This window comes from Colias croceus, chromosome 7, assembly GCF_905220415.1.
Source record: "Colias croceus chromosome 7, ilColCroc2.1".
Taxonomy (NCBI): domain Eukaryota; kingdom Metazoa; phylum Arthropoda; class Insecta; order Lepidoptera; family Pieridae; genus Colias; species Colias croceus.
This window is the reverse complement of record NC_059543.1, coordinates 1,793,401-1,806,609: the sequence shown is the minus strand read 5'-3', so window position 1 is coordinate 1,806,609 and position 13,209 is coordinate 1,793,401. Positions and strand designations below refer to the sequence as shown.

At 33.6% G+C, this 13,209-nt stretch overlaps 2 protein-coding genes across 2 annotated transcripts in view; both read right to left on the bottom strand.

Annotated features, from left to right (window-relative positions):
• LOC123693291 (CD2-associated protein-like) overlaps window positions 1–11,492 on the bottom strand; it is a 32,769-nt gene extending 21,277 nt beyond the window's left edge. Inside the window, exons 1-5 of the mRNA XM_045638307.1 lie at window positions 11,309–11,492; window positions 9,752–9,935; window positions 5,491–5,596; window positions 4,605–4,818; window positions 3,215–3,397 (exon numbers count right to left, since the gene is read on the bottom strand). Coding sequence (XP_045494263.1) covers window positions 3,215–3,397; window positions 4,605–4,818; window positions 5,491–5,596; window positions 9,752–9,935; window positions 11,309–11,333 — 712 coding nt within the window. The 5' untranslated portion in view covers window positions 11,334–11,492. The remainder of the gene's footprint in view (window positions 1–3,214; window positions 3,398–4,604; window positions 4,819–5,490; window positions 5,597–9,751; window positions 9,936–11,308) is intronic.
• Window positions 11,493–12,179: 687 nt separating this feature from the next.
• LOC123693294 (NADH dehydrogenase [ubiquinone] 1 beta subcomplex subunit 2, mitochondrial-like) lies at window positions 12,180–13,171 on the bottom strand. The gene is made up of 3 exons (XM_045638313.1): window positions 12,943–13,171; window positions 12,645–12,771; window positions 12,180–12,320 (listed from the first exon to the last, which is right to left on the bottom strand). The coding sequence occupies exons 1-3, from the start codon at window positions 13,035–13,037 to the stop codon at window positions 12,234–12,236; spliced, it is 309 nt and encodes a 102-aa protein (XP_045494269.1). The 5' UTR covers window positions 13,038–13,171; the 3' UTR covers window positions 12,180–12,233.
• Between the last annotated feature and the right edge of the window lie 38 nt (window positions 13,172–13,209).

Here is a 13,209-nt window from a genome sequence, read left to right as displayed (position 1 = left end):
TAATTTGGTATGAATTTCAATCAAATACCTCTACGCGTTTATGAGGAAGTGGGTAGTAAGTTTAAAATTATTAAAAAAATATATATTATGTGATGTAACTAAAAATTTATGGTTTTCGTAAATTTTCCTTTATCTATGCTATAAGACGTTGCTTCGTACCAAATTTCAAGATTCTGAGTTCACGGGAAGCACTCTGTAGGTTTTGATTCCCTTGCAAGTGTCGAAAATTTGCGGCATAACCGGCTGTATCTTTTGATTGCGTTGGCTTAGAAGTTTGATTTTTTCACAGCTTCAAGGGACAGTAGACCTGAGTAATTGATATAAATTTCAGCTTCATACCTCCACGCGTTCCTGAGAAAAAGGGTCTTGACAGACGGACGGACGGACGGACAACAAAGTGATCCTATAAGGGTTCCGTTTTTTCCTTTTGAGGTACGGAACCCTAAAAACTGTACAGGAATCTCTAAAGACGACTCGGGCAGAAAGCAAGTGTCGAGACAGTTATGCCTTCACACTATTGGGATACCCAGAGCCACCCCTGGATATGTTATAGACAGCTTATCTGTTACTTATTGTGATCAAACTATCAGTGAATTCTAGAGCAGTGGTGGCTCAGTGGTGAGACCTCGAACTTTGAATCTATAAGTCCCGGGTTCAGCGTGTCATCCGCCAACCCGCACTTGGCCATCGTGGTGGATTATGGCCTGTACCCTCATAGGTGGCAGTGTCCCAGCAGTAGGAACGTAAATGGGCTGATGATGATGATGAATTCAACCGTGAAACTGACCTAACTCTGCTAAAACAATCTGCTATATTAAATTATCAAACCGTTATAACAGTAATATCCGTGAATGTCTGAGCAATTTCATCACTCCGAACACCAGTCGTGCGTTCAAATGACGTAATTAGAGGCAAAGTAAAACTGACAGTTTTTTGTTCGTTTGGAAATCGATAGTGTTGCGAATTTTGCATCCGAAACTGCATTGTACATATTACCGTTGTAATCGAAATTGATTTTCAGTACAGTTTTTCCTTAACGAAAGTAAAAACAACGTAATAAAATATTTGAATTTGAATGTAAATTGAAAAAAATGCAACCAAATCTATACCTATTATATTCTGTGTTTTTTGGTTAGCTGAGGGATTATAAGGAGTATATCTATACTTTTGTTAATTCCGCAAATAATATAATAAAATTGCGACAGTGAGATTCAGCATGTTAAAAAATTCTTACTTTAAAAAGCAAAATAATTTTTATTCAAGCAAGAATACACAATGTGCATTAAGAGATATGAATGGGAACAAAGAAGAAAGGAACAAAGAAATTTGGCCATCTACGGTTCCAGCTTACTACGTGACCTTGCGAGGAAAGTTTGACTATTCGCGACTCTATCTGTACACTGTACCTACAATAATAATCACTACATAGTATAAAACAAAGTCGCTTTTTCTGTCCCTATGTCCCTTTGTATGCTTAATCTTTAAAACTACGGAACAGATTTGATGCGGTTTTTTTTAGAATGATTTAACAGGTGGGTTTTAGTGTATAATTTATTAGGTTTGAGACAAAGCGGGCGAAGCCGCGGGCGGTAAGCTAGTTTTCTTTATAATAAAGATATCTACCAATAATAGTTTTAATTTATGATCGAAGTAGTAGACTAAACAAGTTTATTTAGAAACTACTTTACCTAGACGAAAGAATAGAATTAAATTATTCGAATACGAATTTGTTCACTTAACGGCGCCGAACCGAAAATTTTCCGTTACATTAAAATATGTGAATACATATTATGAAGGTACAATATGTATAAACTATTAAATAACAAAAAACTGGCGCCGCGCCGGTCAACGACTTTGGAAAATGACTTCTGCTTATAACCAAAATAATAAAATTTAACGATGTTTTTCATAGTACCTAAACGTTCGATTTTGAAATATTTCTTCTTCTAGCGGTCAGCCCCGGCCTCGCCCGTGGTACATATTTCGCAATAAACGCCTATGTTCTTTCTCAGGGTCTAAAGATTGTCTGTGCCAAATTTCATCAAAATCGGTCCAGTAGTTTATGCGTGAAAACCATACATACATACAAACCTTTCCTCTTTATAATATTAGTATAGATATAAATAAACTTGAAAGCTTTTTGACCGTATTTAAAAAAATAAAACAATGTCCAGTTATATTTCCTACAATATCAACAACGAAATCCGAGTCCTCGCGCACAAGGGAGTCCTTTATATCGTACATTGTACTATTAAAATAAACAAAAACACAGACGTATTCATAGCTATTGTAGTAATATTCGTCCTTTAGTCCTTTTTCCGAGACAGGATAATAAAAAAATGGTCTGTTTTTATCGAGATTATAAATGTGGAATACTGACAAAAATGTGGTAAGTATTAAATGTTTTTAAAAAACAACTTCGTGATGCGTTCATTAAATAACCTAGACCTTTAAAGCTCTGATCGATTCCTCTGTCGGAAAATATTGTGTGATGATTTTCTTTTTATATCTTTGCGTCTGGAAGTTCATTCGTGTGAAATAAAATATTTTCACTATTATATAGTTACAATTTCTACTCAGATTTAATGGATAATTTAATTTTAACAAAGTAAAAATTGATGATAATCGAAATAAAATAAAAGCAATGGCAACACAACGGTGGTGGTGACCAAAATTTGCAAATTAAATTATAATTTTTACTGACTTACTATTCGAAAGCGCCTACGAAACGCGCTTAAAACAAAGTTAAAATTTTATCACTATATGTATAAAACCATGTATTGTGTCATGTTTCACGTATCGAGTGTTGCATTTCGCGTGGTTATAGTGCCAAGTGTAATTGAGTGGCATGTGTTTTCAGTCCAAGTGTAATTGAGTGGCATGTGTTATTAAGTGCCAAGTGTAATTGAGTGGCATGTGTTATTAAGTGCCAAGTGTAATTGAGTGGCATGTGTAATTAAGTGCTAAGTGTAATTGATTGGCATGTGTTATTAAGTGCCAAGTGTAATTGAGTGGCATGTGTTTTCAGTCCAAGTGTAATTGAGTGGCATGTGTTATTAAGTGCTAAGTGTAATTGAGTGGCATGTGTTATTAAGTGCCAAGTGTAATTGAGTGGCATGTGTTTTCAGTCCAAGTGTAATTGAGTGGCATGTGTTATTAAGTACCGAGTGTAATTGAGTGCCTTGTGTTATTGAGTATTATGTGTGTCACTCACCAGCCGGCAGCAGCTGCACGAAGTTATCCGGGAACAGTCCAACACGTCCATTCAGTTCCCCGCGCCACCAGCCGCGATCTGGCGCGTCCTTTGACACGAGCGTCACTATGTCCCCTTCGGCAAGTGTGAGTTCGTCCTCATTCACCGCCGTGTACGGGAATAGCACGCGGCACTGTTCCTTCACTGTTGTGAGAGGATATTATATGTAAAATACATATATTATTAGCTTGTAAGGCGATGAGAGGAATGAGAGCTTAGAGTAAATAGTAAATACTGACTATATTTCCAATAGCACATACATTAAATAGATATACAAAATTAGATTATATAATTTTGAATAAGTACATATAGTTAACATAACCTAAAACCATCAAATATTTATTCATTCAAGTACCTAGACTTCGTTTAGAAGCGCTTTAGAATCGATCCGACAAGAAACACCGTAGTTGGACGTTTAAAATCATAACAATGAAACATTTTACAATTTTTTTAATAATTATCATGCCAGAGAATTGTCCTGTGATGCTTATTTTGGAAAATTATCGCATCTCGGCCACATGTCAACTACGTGCCGCTCCCAAACGAATGAGCTTTTGCCTATCTATCTACCTTTCAACTTATAATACCATTGGTTGTAAGGGAATTTTTTTTATTATGGAATACATTAAAAGAGCAATTTAATCAAATGTCACAACATGCTAGTTTACATAAAATGTGAGATTAAAATCCCATATTCATTTTTTATCAACAAATGAAAAAATCGCAGTACAAAGACTTTTATTTAACGTTAACTAAATTAGGTTACTCAGTACCGATAACCCTTCAACTTTTAAACATATAACTACGGCGACTGGATACAACGTCCTAATCTTTACCATGTATTTTGCGGTCTATTTCCTTATCAGCAAATAATTAATTATTCCAGTTTATAAGGTCAGGAGCAAATGAGAACGTTGATAGGAGCGATAAATGAAGACATATTATTGTATTAATCGTTATTTTTATTAATGGCCATTCTGAGATGTTTTATGGCATCTAAATCACATTTATTCTAATTGAATGGAATGAGTAGTACCTTACACTAGTTAGTCGTATTTTTTGCTAACTACAAAAACAGATGGGCAGTTCAAAATACGGGTGGATGGCTGTATAATATATATAATATGGATGGTTTTTATTTATTCATTTTCTATTATTGCTGATATTCGATCATGGTGCCTTTACCACCAGATCCATTACTAAGTGACAAACAGAACCACAGAATCAACCATTACTCCAAAAAACAGCTCTATCACCTTACAATAAAGTTCCTTATACTAAAACGAAACGAGAAAATTTGTCAATGCAAAATGAACACTATTCCCTTGCAATAGAGTATATTATTACTTACCAGGTTTAGGCGGCAGCGCGGGCGCGGGTTCCACGGGGGGGGCGGGGTGTGCGGGGGGAGCAGGGTGTGAGGGGGGAGCCGGGTGTGAGGGGGGAGCGGGGTGTGTAGGAGGCGTGGGGTGTGAGGGGGGCGCGGGCTCCAGCATCACCACGAAGTTGGAGGGGAACACCCCCACGCGCCCGAACCGACGGCCCTGCCACCAGCCCTCTTCCACCTGGTAAGGAAAATGTTAATTCAATAGCGTGCAAACGTTGTAATGAAATAGTTTGAACAAGAAGTTATTTCAAACTTATTATTTGGACTTTATATTTATGTCCACAGTTTTAAAAATGAAATAAAAAGTATATATAAATAAATTAAAGCTGAAGCCATAAATGATACAAAAATATGTGATATATTGGTAAAATTTGTCATTCGAATAATCTATATATATAAAACTCAAAGGTGACTGATATAGTGATCTATCAACGCACAGCCCAAACCACTGAACGTATCGGGTTGAAATTTGGCATGCAGGTAGATTTCATAACGTAGGCGTCCCCTAAGAAAGGATTTCCCGAAATTCTTGCGGGGACGGGGAAAAACGGGGATGCACGTACAAAGTCGTGGGCGGAAGCTAGTTGTAACATATTTTTTCACACAGTTAATCCTGGAAATTATTAGTCTACAAACTCTGTGTACATCTCAAACAAAACTTGAATGTTAAAAATATTTCGAACTTGAACTTTTACAAATCTCATACTACTATTTACCTGTATAAGCTGGACATTTTGAACTGTATTGCAAACTTGGCGGTTTGGCAACGTCGCCAAATGTGAATCTGACATTTCATTATCAACCTTATCCCCATGTGTCAAAGCTCATATTCGCTAAGCACTAAACATACCTCGCCAAGCACTTCCAGCACGTCGCCGACGCACAGCGGCAGCTCGTCCGGGTTAGCCGGCTGGTAGCTGAACACCGCGCGGCACCTGCCCTGCACGCCGCCCGACCTGAACAACATAATATATAACCTATATTTAATGGACCGTTTATTCTGGAACTGAAGCTTTAAATTAAAGGGTAGCGATTTTAACTTTAACATTTCAATTATTAGATAACACAGATCCATAACTTTTTAACCGGATTAGATTAAGGAGTTAAAATTTAAATTGCCTTTAAATTTTCATTCGTGCCTAGCAGTATATGCGTAAACCTGAAACTGGAACATGGACATGCTGTCCCATGAGACTAGACTTTCTTTACGTACTGAAAAGACGGTTTTGACTACCTCGTACTTATTTAGTACATAAACGGCCTGTAAGTTTGAAAGAGTGTTTTGAATGCCCCATACTCTTTCGCGATAGTTCATGCTTTAGGATAATTCACACGTACCTTAATACGTGTCGAGGCAGTAGGCACGATCGAATTTATAGACATACCAAAAAAGCAAGGCTTGGCTTAAACATGGGTGTTGATACCTTCAGTACACGAAATGAGTAGTTAAATATAATTAATGTATTCCCTAGTGGAGTATAGTGTTTGTTTACACGTGTTCTGACATTATCTTTACGTCATTTTCTCATTAAATTCGATTGTAAAACGGAAACGCAAAAATGACTGTACCTAGGAGTCAACTTTTTAGTGCAGAGTATAAAGTTATACAAGAACTTTTCATACAATATCACATGAAACAAATAACTAATAACTACTTAAAATTACCTCGGAATAATTATTCAATCTTAACTCTTTCACAAAGTAAAATAAGAAACATAAGCTTCAATAACTCTGTTCTCTATTTACGAAATAAATGAATTCAATTGAAATTATGACGAAAATTTTATTGAAAAGGTTCAAGGTTTGTTTACTCGAAAAATTTAAGTGGACTTTTTATTATCTGGATTTTAAAAGGGATATTTAATATTTTTGTAAAACTTAAATACTTTTTTTATATACAATGCCGATTTTTGAATTAGTTTATTGATGTCCAATATGCATCTCAATATATTATGAATTAAAAAATTTGAACATGTTGAAACTAAGTAGGTATAATAAGTTCCACTTTTCTATGATAAATTAATTTAATAAAAACAAAATTACTCACTAATGACCGACAACAATTTATATTAAAACTGTTTTAAAAACACATGATCACAATTCACAACTCTTTCAAACAATAAATATCTCAAAATAAACAAATCAAAACACTCCACTGAAAACACAACTAGATTGCCCAACAAAATAAGTCACTAGGTATCACAAACTATTCATATAGCTTACCAATTTCTGTTAATTGTATTACCAATTTTGTTTAAATCTATCAGCTTGTTAAAAATTAACCACAACCGAGTACAATATAAAAACGTCGACACATAGGTGTCTTATCTTGTCTGCCCTGATTAGATAAACTGTGTAATGATTAATATCTATTAATCAAGAAATTATTCGTCATAGTCTAAGATCCGGCTGCAGGATTAGTGCGTTCATCGGTTTTTTGCTGAAAACCGAATTTTTATGTATATTTATAATTAGGAGAATATATATCGACTAGGTTGCCAGTCAAAATTTGGCCGCAAGCATGTTTAATTAAAATTTTTCTAATCGATTTTTGGGAAAAAAATTCGTTCACATTTTTTTTTGAATAAAATGTAGTCTACATCACGGCAAATGATATAAAGATTCAAAAAAATCACGGTTGCCGCTTTTCACCTGGCCGCAACATCTTGGCAGCCTGGTGCAAGCAGGTATGATTTCGATTCATTTTTACGTTCATAACGTACATTTATGAATCATATATCAAATTAAAGCTAATTTTTTTCTATTTATTATCATATATGGTTGCCTAATTAAATCCGGCCGCAAATAAGGGTTGCCGGCTGTTAAAAATTATAAATATTTACGCCTATTAGTACACCGACGCATTCTTTTTATGTATATTTATAATTAGGAGAATATATATCGATTAGGTTGCCAGTCAAAATTTGGCCGCAAGCATGTTTAATTAAAATTTTTCTAATTGATTTTTGGGAAAAAAATTCGTTCACATTTTTTTTTGAATAAAATGTAGTCTACATCACGGCAAATGATATAAAGATTCAAAAAAATCACGGTTGCCGCTTTTCACCTGGCCGCAACATCTTGGCAGCCTGGTGCAAACAGGTATGATTTCGATTCATTTTTACGTTCATAACGTACATTTATGAATCATATATCAAATTAAAGCTTATTTTTTTCTATTTATTATCATATATGGTTGCCTAATTAAATCCGGCCGCAAATAAGGGTTGCCGGCTGTTAAAGATGTTGAATATTTAAGGTTGAGTGAAAGAAAATATGTCGTCCTTTTCAAAATGACAAATTTAAAAAGTAATATTGATTTAACATAATTAACAGCCGATCCTCTCTTTTTCTAGTTGTTTCGCTGCCGCACGCGAATGCGTCGGTGTACTAATAGGCGTAAATATTTATAATTTTTAACAGCCGGCAACCCTTATTTGCGGCTGGATTTAATTAGGCAACCATATATGATAATAAATAGAAAAAAAATAGCTTTAATTTGATATATGATTCATAAATGTACGTTATGAACGTAAAAATGAATCGAAATCATACCTGTTTGCACCAGGCTGCCAAGATGTTGCGGCCAGGTGAAAAGCGGCAACCGTGATTTTTTTGAATCTTTATATCATTTGCCGTGATGTAGACTACATTTTATTCAAAAAACAAGTGAACGAATTTTTTTCCCAAAAATCGATTAGAAAAATTTTAATTAAACATGCTTGCGGCCAAATTTTGACTGGCAACCTAGTCGATATATATTCTCCTAATTATAAATATACATAAAAATTCGGTTTTCAGCAAAAAACCGATGAACGCACTAATCCTGCAGCCGGATCTCGTACTATCATATCTGTTAAGTCATTAACAATGGCTATTATGTCGTATTTTATATGAAAAAAGTCGAGACTGACTGCACTGGGTTCATGTTGAAAGAACAATATCTATTGTCAGGTTGATTTCCTAATTTTCAAATGGTAATAGAGAAACTGCATTTGATTGTATGAGTTATAAACAGTATGCTAATAATAATTAAGAATTTATTTACTCAATCTACATCTACAATAATTTTATAAAGAGGAAAACTTTGTTCGTTTGATTGTAATGAATAGGCTCATAAACTACTGGACCGATTTTAAAAATTCTTTCACCATTCGAAAGCTACATTATCCACGAGTAATATAGGCTATATATTATCACGCTAAGACCAACAGGAGCGGAGCCACGCGGGTGAAACCGCGCGGCACAGCTAGCTAGCATTGGATAAAAATTAGAAGTGCCCTTATAATGTATAGAGGAAGGAATGTTCAATTGATTGATACTTTACTTCTTTATTCTAATTACAACATGGAAATTATTAATAAAATAAACAAAAAAAATAAACAGTTGCTGCAGATAAGCTATTAATAAAAAAAATGAAGTAATATCTCATCATTTATTTTGGATTGTTATTATAAAATTGTGTTAATTATAAGAAAATTATAAGGAGTATAAAACTATGAAATTAATATCTGCTTTGAGCCTAGATAATGAGATATCTACTATTGCTAAATATTGATAATTAATTAATCAAGAGTAAGTATATGATTCAAATTTTATTATTAAATTGGAAGTTAGATTATAAAATAATTTAATGTAATCATTCTTTAGATTTAGTTGTGACACATAAAACATTAATTTCAAAGTATAAAGTGAATAAAACTTTTATACAGATGATTTTAAGATACCTAATATTTTTTGATAACTTAGGGCTGATATTTCAATCATTAAAACTTATTTGTTGAATTACATATTAAACTACCATTTCAAAAACATATTCTTCTTGCCTGTATTTGACAGTTTACAGGTGACATTTTAATATTATCGTATAATACTTTATTGGACAGGTAAGTTTTAACCAAAGATTGAAAAATCGGGCCTTATTTTCATATTTATTTTGTGTAGAATTGTTGAATTAAACTTTGGTATAGATTTAGTACTAAAATGACATAGTGTTAATAACTGTATACTAAAATACTTTTAAATGACTCAAGTAATTTTTAAGTACCTAAGACTAAATAAAGAAACAAAAAATCCAGTCTTTCCTCTATAATAATAGTTTTAATACACACCTTGTATTAGTGCTGTCTTGCAACACTGTAACAAAGTTATCCGGAAACATGCCCCTGCGTCCCCTGAGCTCGCCTCGCCACCAGCCTCCCGGCAGGCGCTCGATATCCTTCAACGTGTCACCAGGTCTGATCGTCAGCTCGTCGGGCTCTGATGCATCGTAGGCATAGTTCACCACACAGGACACTGTGGTGGAAATAGATTTGTTTTAAAATTGTAATGTTTTGCTCATCTAATCTTTTAACAATAATTAATGTTCAATAGAGAATAATAGCTAATGATTCAAAAATTAGTCAAGTATGTGTATGTTGGTATATGTAAGAAATTAAAATATCTATACATATACATACATACATAACGAAGTATACTGAAACTAAGAAGAATAGAAAAACAAAGGAACGTGGACATTCGCAAGAAAACTAAACTAACAGATGCACTTAATTTTAGTTTAAAACAAAAGTGGAAATGGGCAGGACACCTCTCTAGATATAAAGATGGCAGGTGGACATACCATACCACTAAATGGCAGGGCCCAATCGGCAAAAGGAAAGTGGTAAGGCAGAAGAAGAGGTGGGTGGACGACATAGAGAACATAGCAGGCAAAAACTGGATGCGTATGGCCCAAGATAGAGATCTTTGGTACAAGATGGAGGAGGCTTTTACCCATAGGCCACCTAACAAGGAATAGATAAATAAAAAACATACATACAGATAAGCATTTTTAATCAAATTACTTTCACATTATATTTTAAAATAAAAGCTTATGAATTTCAATGCAAATTCACATTGCTTATTATTTATAAACTCTATTTAGTTCTTTTCTGATTAATAGGAAATAGTAAAAATCTATTTTATACAACTAACATAAGCTGTTTGCCTTTAAACATGCTATGTACTTATAACTATTATTAAATATATTGTATGCATTCAATAATCTTGACTTTTAAAAATGTTATAAGATATAGATAAGATGTTTTTATCTACATTCTTGCAAATATCAATTTACATTTATGGATATTTTTTATCTCATTTACACCAATAATTATTTACTTACATTACATTTTTACAATTAAACTTTATCTTTTCTTTATTGATTGAATAATTCACAATATAATTTACAATCAAAACAACAAATTCATTATGAATTAGTGTGAATTACATTGACTGTAAGGAAGAATAAAAGCAATGAAGCTAATTCATTGAATATGTGATGTAAGTACCACAAACTCATGTGTTTTGTTTATTAACATGCACATGACATCACAATCCCAGAAAGTGACTCATACACTTGGCAATATTCAAGGCAAATATTATAACATGTTTACTTTAAACGAAATACCATCGCCATAAAAGTATTTTACAATATGACAACTCTATATTCTTACAGAATTCCTAATATGCGAGTAAAATTTATTTCAGAAAAACATACGTTAAACCATGTAAGGAATTGTAGGTCTTAGTATATTTTACAGGTGTCCTACGTCGGCCTAAATAATGTCATAAGGTACAGTTATTCATACACAAACAACATAGGCTTAGTAGGTCCATTGTGAACTAACCTTTTTGATTTGCATTCGTCTCCATTTCACTTATTTAACAGGTACAACCTCACATTATCACAACATTTTCACTTACACGACGTTTATGTACAATTTGAGAATAAAACAACAATTCATAATACTGTGTCGTACGAAAAAAATCTCTATCACGATTCACGTCAGAATGAACTTGAAGTTGAAAATGGGGAAATAGTGTTGCTATTTTACAGAAATTCAACAGACAGAGTTTGAAAATTAATATCAGTGTTGCAACTTGCAAGTTGCAACACAGATAAGGCAGAAGCACAGATTAATAAATATTGACTGCACAACAAGAAGGACCAAGGATAAAAAAAAAAATTATTCTCATTTGGAAAAAGGACACATTAAAAATATTTAATCAAATTAAAATTAATACAATTCTTAAAACCAAGGCACATGTAGAACACGGAAGGTTCGATAAACACGAGGGTCGCCTCTGTGGTCGTCACACTGCACACAGCTATGCTCGCGGCAAGGCAAAATATTACATTATTTAAATTTAAATAGTTTGATCTACCTGTGTTTGAGCAATCTGCAATCATTTCATCATCATGAGCAAAATATGCCTTTTGTAAATTTCAGGAATGGAAGAAAAACTTCTACATCCTTTAAATTTAACCAGTTCTTCGAATTTTAATTCGCGATACGATAACCACCACCCAATCACCCATAATATACATTATCGTTCTATTGCTTTTTTTGCTTAGGAAATTAGTTATTATCACAGAACACTATTACTGGTTATTATTAAAGTAGAAATAAATTGGTTTAGTTCTAAGGGTACAAAACAGGTTCAGTAATAATCGCTTGGTATACTTTAAAAATGACAGGATAGTAACAAAAACCAACATTTCAACTAACAAATTTTATTAAATATACATTTACATTATTAATTGTTCTAAATTTATTTCTTCAGAGGTCCGGCAGAGTCATCAGGAATACCCAATTCCTCATTGGTCCATGTGCTTGGGTCTACATACGGCCATTCACCCTGCAATGTGAAGATAAGAGCTAATATTTAAAAATATATAAGGCATTTTAAGTTTATCTCTTACTTATACCTCCTGAATATCAAAAAATCTATACCAACATTATAAAGCTGAAGAGTTTGTTTGTTTGAACGCGCTAATCTTGCTTTTTGCTCTGATAATCATCTCATATATTAAGTTACTTATACTGAATTTGTGATGTTTGAATTGTTCTCAAGCAAGAAATGTATATAAATTTCAGTAAATTTTCACTTTAAATAGAATTTATTATTTATTTCGTTACTAGTTTAGCTCGAAATGGAAATTATGCTAGGCAATATACATACGTAGATGTGTTCAGGCTCGGTTGCAATGTGATACAAGATCCAGTACCAACAGAGTCCTCCCAGGCCTTGAGCGAGCATTACTTCCCTTTTGGATGGCATTGGCGGGGGAACTCGGTACGCCCATGTTCTAAATAAATGTGATTATTATCTTAAAAAATAGTCAGGCTGCCAAAAAAGCTATATCAAAGTAATATTAGATTGTGCATGGCTGGTTTAAGACATTCTTCGAAATATATCATCATTCCCAGTTTAAATGCATTCCAATAGATTAAACCAGTGACATAACACCCGTACATACCCTCCATGTCCGTTCCTTACTTGCTGAGCTTTCTCAGCAGCATTTTTTAAAGTGCGCAATAATAGAGCTCGTTTTAATAGAGGTCGGCTCAACATTTTTGTGGTGAGGCTATTTAGATTTAACTTTATTACGTTAAACCCAAATCCCAATGAAGAATGATGAAAATGACAAATTGAAAAAATAGTATTTTTGAGTTTTGACAATTTTTATTTGAAAAATGAAAACGTCACATTTTGACGTCAGTGATGACAGCTACCATAGATATAC